The sequence below is a fragment of the Notothenia rossii genome (genome assembly GCF_949606895.1).
Source record: "Notothenia rossii genome assembly, chromosome: 11".
Lineage (NCBI taxonomy): Eukaryota > Metazoa > Chordata > Actinopteri > Perciformes > Nototheniidae > Notothenia > Notothenia rossii.
In genome coordinates this window covers 15,651,945-15,670,011 of record NC_136910.1, presented here as the reverse complement: position 1 = coordinate 15,670,011, position 18,067 = coordinate 15,651,945, and the positions used below count along the sequence as shown (strand labels likewise).

General features: G+C 41.3%; 3 protein-coding genes across 11 annotated transcripts in view; 2 read left to right on the top strand and 1 right to left on the bottom strand.

Annotated features, from left to right (window-relative positions):
* Positions 1 to 7,972, bottom strand: part of rnf157 (ring finger protein 157) — a 33,527-nt gene extending 25,555 nt beyond the window's left edge. For 2 of the 7 annotated variants that reach the window (XM_079658846.1, XM_079658850.1), the window contains exons 1-2: positions 7,344 to 7,971; positions 3,970 to 4,088 (exon numbers count right to left, since the gene is read on the bottom strand). In XM_079658846.1, coding sequence (XP_079514972.1) covers positions 3,970 to 4,088; positions 7,344 to 7,431 — 207 coding nt within the window. In that variant the 5' untranslated portion in view covers positions 7,432 to 7,971. Of the gene's footprint in view, positions 1 to 3,969; positions 4,089 to 5,484; positions 5,635 to 7,343 lie in introns of those variants that run through there. The other 5 variants (XM_079658847.1, XM_079658844.1, XM_079658849.1 and 2 more) reach the window with 5 other exon arrangements.
* Positions 7,973 to 8,437: 465 nt separating this feature from the next.
* On the top strand, positions 8,438 to 11,810 carry srsf2a (serine and arginine rich splicing factor 2a). Of its 3 annotated transcripts, XR_013803923.1 has the most exons (4): positions 8,438 to 8,936; positions 9,533 to 9,860; positions 10,788 to 10,880; positions 11,357 to 11,810. XR_013803923.1 is itself a non-coding variant. In XM_079658859.1 (3 exons), exons 1-2 carry the CDS (start codon positions 8,581 to 8,583, stop codon positions 9,834 to 9,836), a joined length of 660 nt encoding a protein of 219 aa, XP_079514985.1. In that variant the 5' UTR covers positions 8,438 to 8,580; the 3' UTR covers positions 9,837 to 9,860; positions 10,788 to 11,810. The 3 variants fall into 3 exon arrangements, 1 of the variants encoding a protein (XP_079514985.1); XR_013803924.1 differs by having other exon boundaries at positions 9,533 to 10,880; XM_079658859.1 differs by having other exon boundaries at positions 10,788 to 11,810.
* A 755-nt stretch (positions 11,811 to 12,565) lies between these two features.
* LOC307023959 (uncharacterized protein) lies at positions 12,566 to 18,050 on the top strand. The gene is made up of 4 exons (XM_079657668.1): positions 12,566 to 13,023; positions 14,341 to 14,578; positions 14,669 to 14,771; positions 17,500 to 18,050. The coding sequence occupies exons 1-4, from the start codon at positions 12,757 to 12,759 to the stop codon at positions 17,612 to 17,614; spliced, it is 723 nt and encodes a 240-aa protein (XP_079513794.1). The 5' UTR covers positions 12,566 to 12,756; the 3' UTR covers positions 17,615 to 18,050.
* Positions 18,051 to 18,067: the final 17 nt, after the last annotated feature.

The window sequence follows — 18,067 nt, the reverse complement described above, 5'->3', positions numbered from 1 at the left end:
CAGTCCGCCCCGACATTCCTCTCTTGACCACAGGAAAGTCAGGGTTACACAATGGCCCCGGCTGCTTCTGGTTTAACCTTAACACAAGCGTTTCGGTTGGTCAGCACCCGCCAGATCCGTGCTGACAAGTGCTGAGCCACAGCGAAAAAATCTGCTCAGATTGGTTCTTTCCAGGGACGAGGCTGACACTTCAGACAGTGTATAGGCACATTTCTGCAAACGCAGGACCACAGGAGTGTGAAACAGTCCGGGGTCAAACTGTGCCTTTTAACATTTCAAAGACCAGATGAGGTGAAGATAACGGCATCAGGCAACATTTAATAGCATTAGGCCAAAGACAAAGATGTGAAATACTTTCCTTGCATTATTTTCTCTAGTGACTGCTACCGATAAAACCGTAACATGGTCACACACCCTTTGAATTTAACCCACTCTGTGGTTCACTTCTCAGCACTCTTGTTGTGTGTTTGAAGCCAGAAGTTGCTGACGGAGCGTAAAAGAAGAAGAAGAATAAGATGGACCTTTATTAATCCTCCGAGGGGGAAATTCAGTTTCCACTCTGTCGTACACACACACACGCGTTTTTATACAGTAATACAGTACACACACAGTACACACTTTTTACAACATGCACATACAAATACACATAGTTATATGCACACATGTACATGCAGTTGAGAGGTCAGAGCGGAGGCAGCCAGTCTAGCCGGCGCCAGTGAGCAGTTGGGGGTTAGGTGCCTTGCTCAAGGGCGCTTCGGCAGTGGCCCAGGAGGTGAACTGGCTCCTCTCCAGTACCATTATACCATATTTTTTTTGGAGAACCAAAGGAGAGTTGGTTTGAGAAGAAACATTCAGGATGTGGTCAGATACCTCCACCCTACACACCCTCATCTGTCCGTGTTCATATATTATCCATATTACTTTGAGTGTCTGTGAATGGCAACATATTCAGTACTTTTACACATCTGGGCTCAGCGGGAGTCATGCCTGTAAACTACACAAACAAACACACGGGGTAACAGATGCTGAAAAGAAGCATTCATTAGGAAACTCACAGGAAACTTCACAGCAACACACTGTATTTTCTCATACATGCTAAGACAAATTAAAATAAAACAAATTTCTTTTCAAATACAGGTGATTTTTTCCTTAAGAATTGAAAGGTCATTTTTAAATAATTGTGTACTACAAGTCGAGTGCCATGGTAGCAGCTCTGTGGGCTGTTTTATTATTAGCAATCTTCTTTTTGTCTTTTTTTAAGTTGTGAAGCATTTCTATGCATTAAGACTTTTTTTGTAGTGTTGTAGAGCGCTATCTTAAAAAACATTAAGTATTAAGTACGTTTGTAACCTTTCCTGTAGTGTAAAACTACAAAAATAAATGTATTTTGTGTAAAAACTGTATACTGGCCTCGTAAAATAAACATGACAATCAAAATGCATTTTCCAGTTTTCATTGGACTCGCATAAACAAGCTGTAACTTGAATACTAATTACAAAAAAATATACACCCAGCTTAGGTCAAAAGGCTAATGTTAGCCACAAACGTCTTCACCTCAAGGAAGTGATGCACATCAGGCCTGAACACATTTCTGTATTACCCTTTGCTCACAGCCCTAGATGTGAAGTGAGGCCTAACTAGCATTAAACACTAAGTTTCGCTCAGCAGATCCCACATGAAAAGCACCAATCAAAGTTAGTATGATTAATTTGTTCGGGAACATTGGTGTGTCTGACAAATCACTTGTCAATCCATTAAATATTTGTTGGGACACTTTACCAAAACCCAAAGAGGCCCACCTCATTACGGTGCTATTTGAAAAGGCATGTTATCACCAAAGACAGTATACAGTTATCATGAGTGATTCATTAATGTCGTATAAATCGAATCCATCCAAGAGTTGATTAGATATTTGAGTCCCAAACACAGTGGTGAGCGACTCTTATTGATTCTAGAAAGGGTAAACGTCCATTTTGTAAATCTGTGTGCTTCGGGCAGGCGTTTCTGAAAACCCTAAATATAGCCCGCCCTATCCATTATCATATTTGTAGAGCGGTGCAGGAGGAGATCGGGAACACAACAACTGCGGTTGGTTTTATTCCACGGCACCATCTGTTTAGAAACAACCAAACATTATATAATGAAAAGAAATCACCAGCTGCATCCTGTGCCAACAGTAGGATTATAAACACCCACATAAATCGGGAGAAAAGCTGCACTCCTAATTTTAGGAGCCCAGTCTAGACTCAAACAGCAGAGCAACTGAGATTAGCACACACTGTGATGGAGCTCTCCATATTAGCTCCCTACAAGCCTGTGACCGTTACTCGTCTGTGACAAATTCTCTATCTTCTCTCTAGATGTGAGCTCTTTTTCATCCGCAGCTCTCAATTGTTTAACCTTCACGTTCATTATTAGGTTGAAGGAACCCTCCGGAGGAACCGTGGCTTTTTGGCCTCTCTGAACAAGGGAGACGGTAGACTGACATTTCCCTTTTAATTAGGTTGACACGATGAGACGTTGAAATACATTTCAATCGGCGACAGTCTGGAAGCTTGTTAATTGCCAATGCGGCTGGTGAAATGTACCAGCTGTTCAATGACAAGACGGCTTCACATCTTAGCTGATTGTTGAAGGAGCCGTTTGACACAAGATTCTTGACTTTAAATCATCTATCAAGGCGAAATGGCAAAAATGGCCATTTCGTTGTCTCTTTTTCACTTCTAAGACATCATGCTGAGCTGTTTTTTTTTTATAACATTTTCTGACACAAAAACGATGAATGGATAATGAAGATACTTGAGATCTCTTTATTTTAATTCCTTGCTTTGTTTAAATACTTAAAGCATTTTTATAAAATGTTTAATTTGGGTATTTAATGTTCATTTTCGGCCTGAATGTTGACAAAAACTTCTACTTTCAGGGAATAATTCTGTATGCATGTTTACCTTTTGCCCTCTGACGCAGATGCCCAACCTTAGGCAGCCGCTATCTCCCTTAAGGAGGGGCTGCCCAAGCATGTTGTTGTTGTTACCAGTTTATGACGGGGCAACTTTCGGTCAGAGATTGTTATTGTTGTGGGACACCTGGAACACATCCTTCTCGGGGTGTAGATGACCTTGAGCCATAAGCGACAACAAATGTGATTCAGTGTCCCTCAGCTGTTTAGTCTATCTATAGAAGAATGTTGATTATTACACTCTGAACTAGTTCAAACCTGGAGCTACAGGAGGGTTCTTCAGAATTGATTGCGGCATCTCAACCGTGTGGTCAAACTGTGGCCCGTGACATGTCTTGTGAATTCTCCGGCCGAAGCTCCAAATAAACCGTCAGTGTTTGCCATCAAAGCTCCAGCTCTCCTCGTGTCTCTCTGAGTCCTAACTCTCCATTGATACAGAAGTTTCCCCCACACTACTCAATTTCAATTTATAAGTCGGATGTGCCAAAATTATTTTTGGAAAATGCTACAGCTCCTTGACAACTCTATCAGGGTCAGACTTTTGGTGAGATTGTTTGAGTTTTAAACATTTAAAGGGGACATATTATATTTATTTTTTACTTGTATTTTGGGTTTCTAAGAGAACATGTTACCCTGATTTAATGCTCAAATAATACATTGTGTTTGAACATTTCTGTCTGAAACACTCAGTTTTAGCACCGGTCTCCTTAAGATCCTTACTGAAAAAGCCAAGTCTGCTATGATTGGCATGCTAGAAAAATTACAAAAGCAGTTCTCCCCCCGTGGGGGGAATACTCAGATGTCGGGCTGTATATTCTATTCTGCATGTGTCATAGGAAGTGGAGATAAATACTATATGAATAGCTTGAATCTTGTGTTTCCTAAACAAGGAAAACCCCTAAAAGTCTTATTATATCAGTTTGTGGTTTGGTCGGCACTCACGGTACACAAATGAAGCACTGAAAACTTGAGTTTCCCTTTAAAACAGCTGTTAGTGTGAGAACACCTACCGCCACAGGTCTCGTCCCCAGGAAGTTAAGGTCAGTGTTTTCCCCAAACAGGTAACCCTCCGGATGGGTGGAGTCAAACTTCTCTCCCCCCATGATGAAATGGCTGGCGAAGTAACTTCCTGCACACAGAGAAGTACAACATATTAATGACAGAAGTTAGGGGTGAGCGCCATGTGGCTGTGTCTTTCAATTCTCATGCATACAGTTACTTTTGTTTTTCAACCAAGTTACTGATCTACGGAGCCCCGGAGGGTTAGAGAAAAATAAATAAAACGAGGCCAGGTTTTATTAATTTGTGCGCACGAGATGTAATTTGTGGACTCAATTTAAATAAAACGAGGCCACAAGATACTTTCTTATGGTTAGACACATCGAACTGCCCGATTATTACGCCGTATTATTAGTTTTATGAAGAAGATGTCCGGTCACCAGGGCGTGTGTATGTTTGTGTGTGTGGGCATTTGTTTTCAGAAGATATTATGATAGTGGTGTTCGTTCTGGTGCACTCCGACAGCACTTAGCACTAGCCTACATCGAGATTAAACAAACTTCTTTCACTTGGGAATACACATATGGAGTTAGCCATGTGTAAATGACTGTTCATGGTCATTTGGAAACAAATGCCGGTGTCGGACACACACATACACCGAACACACACACCCACACAGAGCTGAGCAGAGCACAAACACACAAACACGCCTCGTTTTATTTATTTTTCTCTCTATGAACCCTCCAGGGCTCCGTACTGATCTAATGGTCTGTGAGGGCATTCTCACAGAAGCTGAGTTGTTATTGGGTCTATTGCAGTTTTTCCACCTGTTTACCAAGACTTTGGGTCGTGGACAACAAAACTAAATAGACGTTTTACCTTTTAATCACAGGGTGAGCTAATATCATAAGACTTTAATGGTGGTTTGCAGTCTTTAAATACATGCTGGACAGGCAAGTCATGTATCTGCTGCTGGGAGGACCTAAATACTGGCATCTTTCCCTCTTATTAAAAGGTGACAATTAACTCGAAAGTAAAATATATATTTGCCCCTTTTTGTATAGCTATTTATGAATCAAGATTGTTTTTGCGTGAGTAGTGGAGATATTGGTCTCAGAGATGTCTTACTCCCTGGAATATAATGGAACTGGCTGATCTGCTCAAAGTGCGAAAATTACATTTGAAAAACTGTACAGTCATTGTCCATTTACAGAAATGATGACCCAGTAACTCAAGATTATCCACAGAGCTACAAAGTGCCTACATGACTCTGATAACAACAAGGTCTGTTGATATTAACTTTAACACTAGGCAGCTCACACCAAAACAATCTAGTCTGATAAAATAGCGATATAATACATATGAAATTTGGATTTTATGTTGAATTGTCTCTTTAATGCTAGAGAGGAGGGCGGGTTTGGATGCTCTGACATTGAAAACATTCACACTGTAGAAAAAAATCCACAACACAACAACTCGTCAACTAAAAAAAGCCACAATGGGCTCTGGCTCCCACTCTTCATCACCTTATTATTATTAACAGTAGGTGGGAGAAGCGAGCTTGGCTGAGGATTTGCCACCAGATCCCAGAAACAGGAACTGTGGCTGACAGATCGGTTTCACCAGCAGCCATCGCCACCAGCTTCTTTCCTTCCCTTCCACCATCATTACCACACGGCTGCAACTAGGATTGTTACATCACACAATCAAAGAGCCTGTGACAAATCAGCTAAATTATGTGACAAAAGAGGCTTTAATGGTAGCCACAAGTCAACAGTTTTCCTTCCATTCCCTCCTTTCTCCAACACATAATATCACTATAGATCTAAGATATTATTGTGATCACAAAGCCCAACACATCACAATTGCTGTTCCCTAATTTGGTTCCAGGTCGAAATGTGTGAGAGATTTTCATTTACTTTATGTCTTTGCTTACAATAGAGTGGGAAAGCAATAACATTATTTCTTCACAATGAGATTTTATGGTGGTAATATTGGATTACTGCTAAACCCTGGTGGGGAGCAGAACAAGGCGCTGCAATCAGAAAATGTCACATCAAGGAACAATAACAACACAGATTCAAAACACAAGAGGTCAGTTTAGGGTTGAGAGGACAGCTTGTGAGTCAGGTGAACCGGTAGATGAGGGTCATGTTTGGTATAGTTTGAAATGTTTTGATACATGTGCCAAAACCTAAAAATGTTGCCTCCACATTAACATTTGAAGCACTTTAAAAAGTCTCATCTCAACATCTAAAACAGTTATTGTAACAAAGACTCTTGTAGATGTTGAGATGATGAGTCGAGCTCATCATCAACTGACAGAAAATGTCAATTCCAAAACGTGTCCAGCTTCCTTTCTGATTTCCAAATGAGAAGCCTAAAATGATCAAACTGAACATAGACAAAACAAACAACTGGAGTATGTCTTCATGGTCGAATTTTTCCACTATTTTCTAAAGTTTTACTGACTAAAAATTAAGTTATTTATTCAAGGAATGTGCTGAAATGTAACAAAAATGATGACAGTTGATACCTGGTTTAAGGATCTACTACAATGTGGGTTTAAATAAGTACTGAATTCGCTACAGTAGTCAATCTTTAAGTCAAACAACAATTTATCAATCCACATTACCATTAAAATCTAATCTTTTTTATTAATTATTAAATATATAAATCTATATTTCCAAACCTCCATTGTTTTTGCTTTTCCACGGTTTTATAAAAATAAACATTACATATCTTGGGCTTTGTTACTCTTTTGGACCACTGTGAAAACTCAACTCAACAACAGTTTTCTCTAGTTTGACAGCATTATATTTTGTAAAAAGGATGACGTGCACATTAAAGTACACAGAAAGAAAAACATTAGTTGTAGCCCTTTCTTTTAAACTAAAAGCTCTGCTGCTAATGATGATGTAGGTATTGTCATGTTCCTCCTCTTGGGGTCCATCATTAATGAATTATTTTAACACAGACTGAGATAGGCATGATCAGAGGTCCAGCTCATAAATGCACCACAAAAGCCAATGGCCATAAATGAGATGCTCCATGGACAATTCAGCAATGCTGCAGTGCCAGAAATACATTAAAATTACATAAAACGTTATGAATAAACATGAGACAAAGGCAGTGTGCAATTTGAATATGTAAATGGGAAATTAAGTTGAAAGAAAGCTCAGAAAAATTAGTTATTGGTCCTCTCCCCTCTCCACAGGTAGCTCCTCAGGCTTGAATGCTCTGCAGGCCTGCAGCTAGGTAAGAGGGTGATGGTTCTGATGTTGATCTCTACTTTCATCTCCCTTCCATGCGTTTGAAACACGAAATTGAGCTTTAAAGCATGTTACAGTGACCCGCAGTCAGTGTGACCTGCTCGGTGACTTACCAGATTTCGGTGGATAACGGTATACCGAACTGGACGGAATGTCCAGTTCTTCCACGCCTATGTTTTGTCTGCTTATTAAAGCTCCCATTTCCAGTCAAATAAAGACCACACGGATTAACTGGCATAACACTTCTTCGGGTACACTTTGTTCGCGGCGTCTCTTTTATTCCCTATCGTTTAATCCAGTCTGTGCTGCCCTGCATGCATGTCCATTCCTATCGGGTCCAAACCCCGCCGTGAGTGTGACAGTCCTGGGGGATTAGTTATCCAGCTGCTTATCCTTCCCCGGTCACCAGCTCGTTTTTGAGGTAGAAAACAGCCGTAGTTGTCCCTTTAACAGCGGAGAGGCACTCTCATGGAAAGCCGCAATCAGAGCGATAATTCTCCGTGACTGGTTTTTACTCTACGGGCGAGTGTATGGCTCAAAACAGCCGTGTGCTCGTCGACATCTCCCGGCCCGCTGTTTGTTGGTCACACATCATCCCCGGTGCCTCTCGTTGTTGGATCCTGTCAGTGAGGTCCGAGGCTTCCCATGACGTAAGGCAGGCACAAATCCGGGCCGTGGTTTTTGCGCAGTCCTCCTCTCTCCAGCAGCAGCAGATAGTGCCGACCCACTTTGTAACGTGACCTTCCTACGCCAAATGTGCGAGTAGTGCTGACTGCAGTGCAGAGAGGACGGGACTATGGTATACACACCGAGCAAAAACCACATTACCCTCTAAACATGGGTGGAAATTGGCAGTACACAATTCAATTTAGCGTACAAAACGGGAAAGGTTGTTGCTGTGATATAAACCTTTTTTTGTACCGCAACAAACAGTGCCACAGGAACCAAACTCTAAGACAGCGACCCTGGATTCACAGCAACACTGTCCGGCCTTGATAAACTACAAAAAAAACACTATTAACTCATGACAACTAGCTTATATAAATGAAACTAAAGAGAACAAAGACAGCAGTTTGTCCAATATTATCGTTTAAAGCTACTCCCTGTCGACAGAGGGCAGTGCTGCGGGAGAGGTGGCAGAAGTCGAGCAGCCAATCAGAAGAGGCCAACACGGGCGCAAGAATGAAAGAGGAAAAGGAAGCTTTATTGCCGCCATTTCAGGTGAAACCAGTGCGGCAGAGACGACAGCCAGTGTCATAAAAACAAATCTGCAATAATTACACAAATTGGAGATTACGGTTGGGCCTAACGGGTTGGACTGGGCTGCTGTGTTGACTGGAGACAAACACAATGAGCTACGGAAGGGCGCCGCCAGACGTTGAGGGGATGACCTCCCTCAAAGTGGACAACCTGACGTACCGTACTTCACCGGAGACTCTGCGCCGAGTTTTTGAGAAATACGGCCGTGTGGGAGATGTTTACATCCCCCGGGACAGGTACACTAAGGAGAGCCGCGGGTTCGCCTTCGTGCGATTCCTTGACAAGCGCGACGCCGAGGACGCAATGGATGCTATGGACGGCGCGCTGCTGGACGGGCGGGAGCTCCGGGTGCAGATGGCCCGCTACGGGAGACCCCCGGACTCCATGCACAGCCGGAGAGGGGCTCCGCCGCGCAGATCCGGAGGAGGGTACGGCGGACGCAGGAGGTAAATACTGTTGTGGATACTAGTTTTAGCTGTGGTGTATTGTTGCTATAGGAGGGGGTCAAAATTGTGCAAAACATAAACCTTGTCATCTTCAGCTTGTTTTCCATGTCTGTAGTGTTTCTCAAGTTGAAGCAACCCTTTCAGTTTAACAGGACAGTTAATTTATCATTATGTAGTTACTATTCTTTGTTGTAGCTTTACATATAGTTGCTGTGGATATAATATAGTAAGTCTGCATCTAACCATTGTTTTAATATCTAGTAATCTGCAAGTATTAGGAGTCATTCATCATCAATCCTTGATTTTGTAGGCATGGGACAATATTATACTGACTAAGATTCTGCCATTGACGAAATTATTCAGATTATCTTCAAAATAGACTTTAAAACCTAAAAATGGAATACAAATACTAAACATTGCATTACATATAGGAGCACCTCCTGCATAACTAAAATACACTTTAAAACAGCAAAATTGTGTAAGACTTGGTGTGAGGATATTCACGATTATCCTGATTTTGAATGTTCTTTTTCTCTGACAATAAGTCTTGTCAGTTTCCATCTTATTTTGGTTTGTTCTTCTCTCTATATTCCCAGTCGTTCAGCCAGCCCTCGACGTCGCAGACGTAGCCGCAGCCGCTCCAGGAGCTGGAGCCGATCCCGCTCCAGGAGCCGCCACCACTACAGCCGCTCCAGGTCTCACTCCGACTCCAGGTCAAGGTCCAAGTCTAAGTGCAAGTCCAGGACCCCAAGACGAAGCAAGACAAAATCTCCCTCAAAGTCCCGGTCTTCTAGGTCAAGGAGTCGAACCCCGTCTTCAAACAGAGGGTCCAAATCAAAGTCCCGCTCCAAATCCAAGAGTAGGCCAAAATCTCCAGAGGACAACGGAGCAGAGATTTAATCCAGTCTTGGACACAGCATGACGGTATTCAGGGGGAAGGGTGAAATATATGATTTGCTTCAAATAGTATTCCTAAAATGGCTATTTGTCATCAGTTAGGTTATTATTCTGCAGTCTTGGTGCTACATGTCATGCATTTGCACAAAAGCAACAAAGTCGTCAGAATCATTTTTTCAAAATGGTAAAAATAAGATTGGGACTGATGTTGTCCTAGTTCTGTGTGTGCTGTACTTTGCATTGCCAATCTATGCACCCACAGACAACAGGAGATTTGGGTTGATTGGACCTAGTGTAACCTATATTTCAAAATGGGCTGTATGGGAGGGACGTGGGGTGCTTCACTCAAAAACGTTCACCTAAATGTGGAATTCTTTCCTCCAAGCTGCGGAGTCCTGTTTGCAAAGAGAGGAGGAGGAGATGGGGGTGTGGCAGTGTGAGAGCAGTTAGTGTGTGATCTGCCTGATTGCTGAGAGCTATGGCAGTTGCTAAGGAGCAGGTCACCGAGGCAACGGTGGTTGCTATGGAGCAGGTCGTCATGGCAGTGGTTCGGGCTGTCAGTTGGTGTGTGAGGTGGTGTGGTGAGGTACGTTGGCGGGGATCACAGGCAGATGCACTGAGCAGTCAGTGCCCACCTGTTCCTGTGGGCTCGTCCGCCTCACAAAGGGAACGGACCCCCGAGGTTTGTTTTTCCAATTCGCCCGGGTGTAAGACTTGTTAGAGCTAGTACTATTGTAAAGGGGGGCCGGGTAAGGTGTGTAAACAAATGTGAAAGTTACTAGAAATGTTGGGTATACATGAAGATGCCCAGGGGGGAAATGCACTATGATTAATGTTATTGTGAGCAGATCAGACAAGCACTGTGCTTAAATGTCTAGGTCAGCTTCAGGAGTTTTTAGAAATAAAAAAGCCTATTTTGGGCATTTCCTAATTCTGTTTTGTCTTTCTTTGCAGATCTCAGATGACTGAGCCTTTGCTGAGGACATCAGGAAGAGTCTCACATTGAGCAAGTGGACTCCACTATTACCACTGAAAGCAGACTGAAAGGTTATTGGAGCTTGGTCTAAAATGATTTGACTTTATTTACAAAAACAATTTTGTAACATTGATGTGATCATTGTTTGCGAAGTTGAGCAATTTGAAAGGGATTTAAAATAAGTTCTTCTCTTGCTGATTTAAATTGGGTTTATTGCATTTTGATTACCCTTGCACTTTTTTTATGAACTTACATTTCCTTTAATTTAACCCCTTGTTTAATAATCTTTCTAAATGAATATGAACGTTTTATTTGCAGGGTGTAATGTTGAATGTTCAGAGCTTTTACATCTGTTTTACCACTCTTATGGAGATTTTTTTTTTCCTGTACAGTGAAAAAGGCAAAACATCAAAGGCACTTAATATTTTAATTTGCTTATCCCGCAGACTACATGTTTTTATTTTCTGTCAAATCTCTATTTTCTGTCTGGTTAAAGTTGCTTTCCTATGACTCTAACCCTCTTTCTTGTGTATCTTTTGTGCACTAGGCGCAGTTGTGTAGCAGTTGAGTAATGCTGGTTAGCTGTTAAGATGCGGTGCAGTGCGGTGGTGACATGGTGTGGCGTGTTGCGGTGCTGAGTGCCCGGCGCTGTTCCGGGGCTCGACCCTCCGCTGCTGTTTGCCGGTTTGTAAGCTCACAAGTGTGGCAGATCATCTATCCTCTCCTGTCTTGTAATCTCTCTCCCTCGCCCCCCCCCCCCCCCCCGCTGTACAGATTCTCTCCTTCCTTTTCTCTCTATTCCCCCTCTCCTCTGTGGTTTATCCACTGTTAATAAAAAGTTTTGCTTGCTTTTTTTAATTGAATCCAGTGTGACTCCTAGTGAAGGGTTTAATGGGCAGTCCAGGCTGCTTAAAGAAATTATTTGTGTATTTCATTCCTCTGAACCTCAAACGTCTTGTAATTGCTTTAGGTGAATGTCAATAAACATCTGTCGTTCCAAATCAAGTTTCAAGTATTTATTTGTCATACGCACAACTATCAGAATGGTTTGCATTGGCAATGAAATTATTGTTCTCTGTTAAACTTTGCATTAATGTGGCTTTTCCAATTGTGCTACTGTCACACTATAATAACATTTGTCCTTGTCTCATAGTTCTAATACGGCCACAGTGGCTACTGTTTGGGGGAAAAGTGTTCTAAGCTTTTGTAGTTTTAATCACACATTTTTCGTAGGAGTAGATTACATTTTATAAATGATTTAAGAAGAAAGTATATAGATTTAATAATTAACTAATTATTCCAAGCACATTTTTTGGATGTAAAGATATTTAAACTGAACTTGATTGTAGAAGCCGTGTATTTCAACAAGAATTGAGCACCAGGATAAGTTAATGTGGGATATGTTTACTGTTATTTAATGAATTCAATAAAAGGAACATGTACAATAAATTGTTTTAAAATACAAATCGGAATATGCAATATTATATTGGTTTCAACCATTATGACTGTAGATTACTCTGGGGGTAATGTAGTTTGAAGGTGTCGATTAATCCCTGGTGCAGACTGTAAACCGAGCCTGACTCCATCAGCCTGGTGCTGTCACAAACCATCACCATCTCCCGGTGTGCAGTACTCACCTCTGAGGCGATTACCGGCAGAAGAGGAGCCGGGCACGTTGCACCTGGACGTGGTGGGTGGGGGCGGAGCGGGGTAATAAAGCTAGGGCACTCTGCTGACGTGGGGGCGGGGCCGAAGGATGTGACGTCCTGCTCCGAGAGGAGATTGTAACATATCCCATAAACGCTGCTCGTTAACGTTGATGTCTGGGAAGGATTAATACAAGCAGCGGGATGGCCGACTGTAATTGAATGCGGCCGACTCAGGTGAACAGAAAGCGGGGTAGACGGTCACAACACAGGCCTGTTAACACCACCAGGCGCCACAGAAATGGATCTAACTTTTGTAATATCCGCTGTTATCTTCACGCTGCTCGCTATTGTGGTCGCTACGTCTTTATTTAGCGGCTCATCGCCTAGCGCCGACTTTGCAAGTTATTTCGGACACAGTGCAGCCAGAGGATTAGATGAAGCGGGGCCGCAGCAGAACGGCCATCTGCCGGACAAGAAGAAGAAGAAGAAGAAGGCGGCGGACGACTGGTGTGAGATCAGCGCCAGCTCGCATGATCACTGGGATGTAGTGAAGTCTGTGCTTTCAGTAAGTCATCTGTAGTCCAATACCGTTATGAGAAAGCTGTGATTGTTTGTTTTCTATTGCATAATCGGTTTTACTGACTTCACCTCCCACTCAAGTACAGTTTGCACGTCAAGTCAGAGGTGGAAGAAGCACCCAAAGCTTTAAAAAAAAAGAAAACAGCAATGTTACCATAGAAAAACACTCCTTAGCTGCATTATAAATTGAATTCACTAAAGTGTAACGTAATAATGTATCACCTATAAAAGTAAAAGGCAAGATAGGATACATGAAATACGTTTACTTTAAAGGATTATTTTTTATAATATTTTGCATTTAGTGGAGTAAAAAGTACACTGGTGGAAGTATGGAAATACACAAGTAATGTATATGTAGCTGTTCCTTTGAAATGTTGCTTCAGGTGGGTTAGATTAGAACAATTAATAGTTACGTTTGCTTTATTATTATTGGATTAATATTACTGATTCATTAATTTGTTGGCAACATCTTAACATTGTAGCAAGTCTATGAGGCTAATATAGACTGGTGGGTAGTTTACTTTTCTTTACATTTTATTAGCCGATGATATTTTTCTGAAATTCTACCGCAAAAATAAAGTTAGTTAAATAAAGAAGACATTTGAAGAGTTCACATTTCGTTAAGAGAAACTAATTTAATTATAATTTAGAGTAAATATTGTTTTATCAATCAGGGAAATAATCAACTTATTATTCAATAATAGAAAAAATGGGCTTGTAAACGGAAGCATAACAATGTTAATTAAAATATAATGGAAAACTCAAGTAAATATTTAAAATTGTACCAAAGCAAATTACTTTAAAAGTAAACTATTGGGATATTTCTAGTAGAAAACATCCCACAAAATAAACGTGGGATGTTGAGGGCAACACGGACTGACCATGACAGTATTTTTGTGTCTTTTAGCATACATTGGTATCAATAATAAGAAAAGGGCAACACAACTTTATTCTTTTGATACATGTTAGTTTCACTAATAGAAATATGGCAATAGAGCCTCCTCCACACATATCGGCAATGTTCAAGACCCTCACTGGCCTGTTTTTTTAAACTGGATGTCTGCATGTAAAGAGGTCAAATCGGCACCAAAGGGAGAAAGGTATGAAAAGCTAACCTGCGCCAAGTGTAGGCCAGATCAGCATCCAGGAGAGGTGAGAAATACAGGTAACACAAGGAGGTATTTGTTTGGAGTTCAATATCTGTACACCAGTTTCTAATCCGGGGCTACCTAAGACAACATGAATTGATAAAGTTTAAGGGAGAAAAAAATGCCCCTCTCTTTACCCCTTAATTATTTGACAGGAGGAGGCACATCCTCACCCTCTCACAAAAGAAGTGGCAACACCAGTTAAGCACCACTCCACAACCAGCCTGTCCGTGCCCAGTTCTGGGTGTAGACACCAGAGCTTAGAGGTGGACTGGTCGTCCGAGGCCTCGTCGTGTCGTAGGTCATACATTGGGCTCTCTGAAAAGCAACTCCTAAAGTGTGCTTTCTCAATCCCTCAGACTGAAGGAGCCACAGAGAGCCCGGGGATAGATGGTGAGATACATTTTCAAATATATGCAACTATTTATTTCAAAATAAATGTTTGGTGTAAGATTTCTTATCAAGGATGATCTGTTTCATCAGATAAAGAGGAGATAAACGATTCCTTGAAGTACGTCCCTGGAAAGGCGCGATCCCATCACTTGGAGAAGATGATGTCGTCAGAGGAGCTGGAGGAGGAGCAGAGGTCAGTGAAAAGGAACAATATGAGTACCGGTTTTCAGGTAATGGTTCTCTTTATATGAGTTTAAGAACAATTAATTGGGGAGCATCCCTGATGAATTAAAGCAGGATTTTCCACAACCTGGCAACCCAAAAGTTCTTCTTACTTATGGCTTGTAACAGATATAATGACCTGCCTCGCTATGTTTACATATTTTTTTTACGAATTGCCCCTGTTAAAACCCTCTTATAAATTTAATGAAAATGGGTTCACTAGTTTTTCCCTAATCCTACAATCAGACAGAAAACATATCCTACTTCGCCTCGTTATAACACAGTAAAATACCAAAACAAATCCAGCTTTTTTTTGGTGGGTAGTATTCAAAACCTAAACCTATTGGCACAGTTAGCAATGTATTAACCAGGAATAAACATTAATTGCAGTTTAAGGAAACAGAGCCATATACATTTCCCACCCTGTTCAGAGTCTTTCTCCTTCTAATCTCCCCTACGCTGTCTGTGTGTTGTTGCTGTTCGCTCCCTGTTTAGCTGCTGTGTTAGTTTTCCTGTTCAGGCTAGACTGAGTAAGGCCTGATTGAGTCTCTGCCAGGCATTAGCTGAAGGATGAATGACACAAGACTGTGAAGAAAGCACAACAAACAAGGACACGTAGGATACAAAATGTTGCTCTTATCATTACAGGATACACTCCACCACAGTCTGTAACTGTCTGTAGGCCTGAAAAAGGAGCAGTTATGTGGTAAAGTATTATTATTTTCACCCGTTTATCTCAGAGGAGTCACTTTCTGGCCATTATTTGAAAACTACTATTTCTTAACCTCAGAAGTGATTTTGGCCTCATCAGCTCTTTACTTCAGATGGCCATGAAGCGACCGATACACACCCCTACTCCCACTGCCCCGTTGTGCCACATTAGACGTGTGATTGACAGCTGTGACAGCAGGTGTTGATTGTGTCTCCAGTCGTCCACTCACAGAGAAGTGTTAGTTAATCCTCTCAGGACTCTCCTCTGTTCTGCCACAAGGAGGACTCGGTGTAACGCAGCACTGGGACTCGGGCTGACACGGAAACCGCCTCTAAAGTGATTGTGTCACACTGGAATAGTGAGAGTGACGGGGAAATTTGAGGGATAGCCTTTGATAAAGTTGGTTTATTACATGTTAAAGACCACAAAATATCTCACGAAAAGAGAAAAAAAGCTTTTTTCTAGATTTACCTAACACCTAGTTATGTTATCCCATTACATGTACTTTCTACATCTAACTTTATTACAAGAGTTCAAAGTAAAGGCTCCTATTTAATGCAATGTGCTTCATCATTTTGAGTAAGTGACAATAAATGAGATAACTTCTGATAAAGAAAAGATAAAAGGACATTTAATTTGACGCTTATGAGTCATACAGTATATTTCGAAAATGTGACGTCAAGATAACAGAGAGCTGGGGGAATTTAGTTGTAGCAGCAGTACTGTACATTAAATTTACTAATATATATATATATATATATATATATATATATATATATAATATACTTTGCATATTCAGCTTGATGGTTGGTCAAATGTAATGACTACAATCCACAGGTGTAAGTTGACAATGCTTAGTGTTAGATCTTGTAGCAGGCCACCTGCCAGCGGGGGGCGCACTGGTGCCAAAAGGAAATCTGATTGTCTGAAGAAAATGACCGTAGCTCTCAATGTAATGTCTAACTCAAGGTTTCAAACCTTTAACAAACATTGGATGAAGTCATGATGGCTTCCTCTACTTGGCAAACAGCAGATAGCAGGGTTTCTGATGCAACTTCTACCAGTATTCACCCTTTGGCATGTCTGTTCCCGTTGTGTTTCCCTTGTCTTTCCGTAGTATTGTAAGAGTAAAGAGGATGATTCATGCAACCAACTGTTTTGATTCATTTCACAAAAAATGTTTTGGTCTGTAAAACGTCCATCAGTTAACAAATACGCTGCGTTGTTCTGCAATATAATCCTTTAAATTCTCTACTGTGTTATGTATTTATTTGGTTTTTCCTTGTATATGTGTATTTATAGTTTATCTCTTGACATTCAACATATTTTTCGTCTTTACAGTATTTATTAGCATCCGAGTGCTACAGGGAAGAAATGTTTGTATATGTCACCCCAAAAGTTTGCATTGATTGCCCTTCCCTCCGAAAAAGTCCAAGGTTATTTTCCATTGGATTTTGTATTATTTCAGAAAATAAAAAGTTAATGATACTTGATACATATTTCATTAAAAAAGGTAATCTTCACAAATTATTCTTTAATGCAATAGCAATGAGTTTGGGGACTGGTGTGCGGCCAGATGACGTTTAATGTCCCCAACGACTCATTCACTCAGTTGCTCACAACCATATTTTTGAAGACAAAAAATAGCACCAAAAACAGCGTGAGTACGTTATTTGCTTACATGTTTTGTGGCATGGAAAAAAGCCTGAAAATCGTGGGTAAACCACAGACATTGTTTCAGGCTTCTAACCCACTATAGAAATGACGAATTCCTGCAGCTTACTACTTACTAGAAGAGCGTAGTTACTTTTATCAATATTGACACTTGGCAGAACTGGTTTCAGTGTTCTTTCGCTGCTTTCTTAATGTACATTTACAGAATGGGTTTTGTTTGTCGTTATGAATTCCACCTGATAAAAGTTCCACAGTTTGTCGACTTTTTTCTTGGTTTTTTCCCAACTATATATTATTCTCTGATACACTTCAGGGTGCAACGAGAGCAGCTGGCCGCCATCTTCAAGCTGCTGAAAGACAACCAGGAGACGTTTGGGGAGGTTTCAGATGTGGACATGGAGGAGCAGATCAGACTCTACTCCATCTGAGACTTCTTAACATTTTGGGATCCACCATATGATTGCCTCTTTACTTTCAGGACTACTGCGGTGCACCACATACTTTAATAAACATGTTCACAGTGTTGGGGAAATATTTTCCAATGTCCATAACTTTGACCCAGTTTATCAGTTCATACTGTCCTGTCTGAGCACACGCACCTTTAACCTTGGCTGCTGTGCTCTCAGTGTTTTGTCTCCCTGTTCCTGCCTGTTGGCGTCAGCTGATAGAGGTGTTATGATTCTATCCTGTTATGCACAATGTTGATTATTCTCTCTGAACTAGCTAAATACATGGGTCTGGGGTAGAGTTCTTCAGATTTGACGTGGCATCTCTACCGTGAAGTCAGAACCTCTGGCTCTTGGATTTGTGATGTGAATTCTCCGGCCGAAGCTCCAAATAAACCATCAGTGTTTGACATCAAAACTCCAACTCTCCTCGTG

What these genes read in the sequence shown, in the direction of transcription:
- LOC307023959 (XM_079657668.1), top strand. Translation starts at nt 12,757, where the DNA reads ATGGATCTAACTTTTGTAATATCCGCTGTTATCTTCACGCTGCTCGCT. An exon ending in TAGTGAAGTCTGTGCTTTCA is followed by an intron (nt 13,024 to 14,340) that starts GTAAGTCATCTG and finishes ATTATTTGACAG; the next exon opens with GAGGAGGCACATCCTCACCC. An exon ending in AGAGAGCCCGGGGATAGATG is followed by an intron (nt 14,579 to 14,668) that starts GTGAGATACATT and finishes CTGTTTCATCAG; the next exon opens with ATAAAGAGGAGATAAACGAT.
- srsf2a (XM_079658859.1), top strand. Translation starts at nt 8,581, where the DNA reads ATGAGCTACGGAAGGGCGCCGCCAGACGTTGAGGGGATGACCTCCCTC. An exon ending in GGGTACGGCGGACGCAGGAG is followed by an intron (nt 8,937 to 9,532) that starts GTAAATACTGTT and finishes CTATATTCCCAG; the next exon opens with TCGTTCAGCCAGCCCTCGAC.